At 53.6% G+C, this 4,636-nt stretch overlaps 1 protein-coding gene across 2 annotated transcripts in view; it reads right to left on the bottom strand.

Annotated features, from left to right (window-relative positions):
- The window catches only part of DENND6B (DENN domain containing 6B), a 31,503-nt gene extending 27,495 nt beyond the window's left edge, over positions 1–4,008 (bottom strand). For both annotated transcript variants that reach the window (XR_003568452.1, XM_027854393.1), the window contains exon 1: positions 3,808–4,008. Coding sequence is in view for 1 of the 2 variants with exons in the window: in XM_027854393.1 (XP_027710194.1) it covers positions 3,808–4,008 (201 nt within the window). In the remaining variant the exon portion in view is untranslated. The remainder of the gene's footprint in view (positions 1–3,807) is intronic.
- Positions 4,009–4,636: the final 628 nt, after the last annotated feature.

Genomic DNA, 4,636 nt, shown 5'->3' on the forward strand with positions numbered 1-4,636 from the left:
TACTCCTAATCAATGTATGGAGAACTAGAATGGATTTTGTTGGCCACGTGTGGTCAGCATGGTAGAAGATCCCTCTGCTAGTCCAGATGGATGTCACCCTAAGGATTAAGAGGCCCAGGAGAGGGCAGGCAGGAGATTGAAGGGAGCTCAGAGGGCTGAGGACAAACACAGGACACCTTGGGGATGGGGAAAGAAACTACAGATAGACATTACAAAGGGGAAGTATTAGGATGCTTATATGGTTTAGTGAAATTGTGGGAAGGCAACAAAAATGCAGGAGTCTTATGACCTTGATTTTCAACGGTCCTGTTAGGGATCATCTGTACCATCCTGCCTAAGACCCTTGGGACAGAGGACGTCTAGGACTGGCCCACACTTTCGATTCAGCTAGGACAGACTGATAGTGTTGGATATCAAATCCACAAAGAACCTGAAGCAGTGGTGGGGAGAAAGGGAAGGTACAGAACAAAAAGGAGACAATTTGTCCAAAACAAACTGAAGTTGACAAATGCACACATGTTTATTATTAAGTACCTCGGCATTCACTGGTAATACAGAGATGAAAAAACCGCCCTGTCTGCCCAGTCCAATAGGGAGGGATGATGTGAGTCCACTGATAAGTGGATAAAAGATAGAACAGGACCCGGAATGGGACCTGTGGTTAATGAAGAGAGATTCAGACAAAAGTGCTCTGGGCAGCTGGGGGGAGGGAGACAAGAGGGGACAGAGAGCTCCCTTTCACTGGGAAGTGAGGGAAAGGCTTCTGGGAGGTAGCAGCAAAGGGAAACGGGAGAGGGCAGGATGAGGACAGGGCAGTGAGAGCAGTCCGGTTTTGCTGGAACATAGAGGATGTGAAGGAAAATCATAAGAGATCAGGCTGAAGCAGCAATACCAATTGTACTTTTTAAGGAATCCCAGAATCCTAAAGTGGGGCTTATGAAACTGAAGAGTGGGAATCAGCCCCAAATTTAGAAACTAGCTGATTTTTTTAAAATTTCAGGATTTTAATGTTTTAAACAACATGTTACCAGTAAATGATATAAAGTAGTAGATTTTAAGAGTAAACCATCACGGGGATCAGAGGAAACCTCCTGGAGGGAGCAGCCCTGGGGTAGGCAAAGATTCTGAGAGGCAGAGACGGGGAGAGAATGCATTTCAGGAACAGCAAACAGACAATATAAATGACATTTGTCTCATACAAAACTGTATTCTGAAATGAAGCCCCAAACCCTTTACTTATGTGAGCCCTGGTGATCAGCCTCAGTGCCCTTTACCACTGATACAAATTATCCCAGTGTCTCTCCCCCCACCCCCATGGTCGGCCAGCTGCCTTCCCTTGACTCCAGGGCACCCCGTCCCATCCTATCCCATTTACTGTCCTGTGCCTCTCCCCCATTCGCTGGTCAGCTAGCTGCCTTCCCTTGACTCCAGGGCACCTATCCTGTCCTCCAAACTTATCTTCATCTCACCCCGTGACCACACTATGCTGGCTCAGTCTTCATCACCCCTCGTAGTTCCCATCAGTCCCTTCTGTTCCTCCCTTCCTAAGTCTCCTCTTCCTTAGAGATCAATCGATCTGAACTCACTCAATTAGTAATGAGAGAAAGCAGAGCTCAAGTCCTACCCATCCCATCTCTGGGGACCTCCCTCCTGAACCCTTCCTGCTCCCTGTCATCTCTGCTCCTAATGTGGAAAGAACCCAGGTTCAGGCTGAAACTGCTATGCCATGGTGATCCAGACTCTAGGATTTGCTGAATAATACTCTTCAGAAACCATCAAACTCCTTAACCATACAGGAATCCTTCCAATAGGATTATTGAGAGTCATCAATCTTCTGTTCAAATACTTCCATGTGGGAAACCACATTTTAATTGTTTTTTTTTCTTTTTAAAAGAAGTCTTTTTTTCCCCTTAAAAGGTCTTATTAATTTAAGTTGAAATCTGTCTCTCTGTAATTTCTACCCATTGGTCTTGGGTTCCGCCCTCCAGAGCCACATAAATTCCAGCACCTAGCATAGTGTCTGGCACACAGTAGGCACACTTGCAATTTCATGTTGTAACCCTTTTAATAGTCGAGGACAGCAATCATGTCCCCAAGCCTTCTCTTTTCCAGGCTTAACACCTGTACCGCCAGACATGATTTACAGACTCCTCTTTATCTTCATTTGCCCTCAGTTTAAAAGATTTTAAGTTTTCATAAGGTGGTCTCTTCCACACACCTGAAATTCCCACTATCAATCAATGAAATAGCATTTGTGTCTAGCTTATCACTTGAGATACAAAGAAAGGTTAAAAAAAATAACCAAACCAAAAAAAAAGTCCCTGCCCTCAAACTCATATTCTGAGACAGCATGTAAATAACTAGGTGCATATGTATGAATGCATATGTGCATGTGTGTATATATAGATATATATTATATCTGCACATCAAGGAGACGGGAAGCAATGTCAGAGGGGAAGGCACGCGAACTCTCCAAGACCACGTGATCTCCAAGTTTCTATCAAAGATGTTGGCTAACAGGCATTGAGAAAGAGCTTATTATCTGCAAGGCACATTATGAGGCAGCTGGTGGCTCAGCGGATAGAAGGTTGGGCCTGGAGCTGGGTGGACCTGAGTTCAGATCCGACCACAGACCCTCGTGTGACCCTCGGCATGTCATTCGATCTTTGTCTCAGTTTCCTTAATGATAAAAATGGGATCATAACAGCACCTATCTCACAGGGTTGTTGTGAGGATCAGAGGAGACAATACTTGTCAAAAGCACTGGGAACCATGCCAGTACGGAGTGGGTACTATATAAATGCTTATTCTCTTCCCTTCTTTCACCATGTTAAGCACTGGAAATACAAATACAAGGAGATCCCCCCTTTGAATTGAATTAATCGGTTGAGACCTCCTCCTCCGGAAGATGTCAATTTCTCAAGGATAAGAAGAAAACTGGAGAAGAGGCCGAAAGATGGCAGAGAGGCACCTGAGGGTGTTCACAATTATCTGCTAACCTGCCCTCCCTCCCGGATTATATATCATCTCAGTTAATAATACCAGGAATGGTTCCTGTTTGTTTTGTCTTCCAGGGCAGAAGTCATCTGTTCTGTTTCCCACAATCCCTCGCTCTCACCCTGGTGCTGGCAATGCCGTCTGACCACAGAAAGGTCACCAATTCTCCATCCTCCACTAGAGATTCCTGCTGGGACGCTCTTGCCAGAAGGCCCTAAGGGGCTTGGTCACAAAAAGAGGCGTGTCTCTGAGAACGCGGAAGAGGCTTAAGCAGGAGGCAATAGAACGAGTCTTCGATCAGGGACACCTGCAGACCCAGCTCGGGACAGTCACGGTCCCCAGGCCGCTAACGCCGGCCCCGTCCTCACTGTCTCGTTCCCCACCCCGCGGACGTGGCTCTGCCACCAGCTACACCTCTGGGCCACCGGCGTGCCCGGGAAGCACCGAGAGTGGCGCCAAGGAACGGAGCTTCTGACTGGCCCGGGCCCCCCGCCCCCACCCCCCGAGCTGTCTCCAGGAGGAGGCGGGCACATCCGCTGCTCGGATGGCACCCCGGGATCCCAGCTGCTCTACCGAGGCTGCCCGCGGCTCCGAGGCGCGTCCTCCTCCGGCCTTTTCATTCATTCACCGGCCACTAAGGAAGCGCCTCCTCCGGGGAGCGCTCGGGGTCCCTGCCCCGGATCCAGCCCCGCCCCCCCCCGCCCCCCCCCCCCGGGCCGGGCCCCCGGCCCCCCCCCCCCCCCCCCCCCCCGCCCTCACCTCCAGGGCCGGGCTCCAGGGTCCCCGCCCCCGCCCCCCAGCCGCTCTCACCTCCAGGGCCTGGCCCAGCTCCAGGTCGAAGGCCACCACGCACACACACTCGAGCCAGCCAGAGAAGCGCGCCCAGGGCAGCGGGGGACGGCGGAGCCGGCGGGTCGCCGTCGGGGTGCAGCACGGGCTCTCTGACGGGCCCAGGCCGGGCGGCGGCGGCGGCGGCGGCGGGCGCGGGGCAGCGCCCCACAGCGCATCCATGCCGAGGCCGAGGCCGAGGCCGCCTCCGGCTCCTCCTTCAGACCGCTCTGGGCCCGCCTCAGGCGGCGCCGTGCGGCGTTGCCATGGGAACCGGGTCTCGCGCGCCGCCCAAGGGACCACCGCGCCTGCGCCTCGGCTCGCACCGCCCCCTCCGGCTCCGCCTCCCGCCTGCGCCGGGCCTGCGCCAGGGAGCCATAGAGAACGGCGTAGAGTGGCCTCAGGCCTAGAGCGGCGCCCTTCACGGCGCATTCTCGCCACCCCGCGGTCGGAGGAGCGTGCTGCGCGCGAAGCTCTCCTTGGGGGCGGGGCAGCGAGAGCAGCCTTCCGCCGGCTAGAGCGTCCCTGGTTTCCAGATGAAGACACTTCCGGTAACAGCCCGGCCCAGGAGGCCCCGCCCGGGGCGGGGCGGGAGGCAGTTGGGAACCGACAGGGCCACGGGTGCTTGAGGGGGAGGGGAAGGGTGGCATCAGTGGGCCTGAGAGGGTATTTTGGGGCAGGGTCTAGGAGCGGATCCCGGATATCTGGAGATCATTTCCGGGGGCTTTGGGGCTTGGGGGCGGGGCTATGGCCGTGCAAGTTCGGACTGTAACCCAATATTGTTGTCACTTGACTGGGCCTGTGGCGGCCT

Source organism: Vombatus ursinus, unplaced genomic scaffold (genome assembly GCF_900497805.2).
Source record: "Vombatus ursinus unplaced genomic scaffold, bare-nosed wombat genome assembly UNPS02010394.1, whole genome shotgun sequence".
In the NCBI taxonomy this organism is placed as follows: Eukaryota; Metazoa; Chordata; class Mammalia; order Diprotodontia; family Vombatidae; genus Vombatus; species Vombatus ursinus.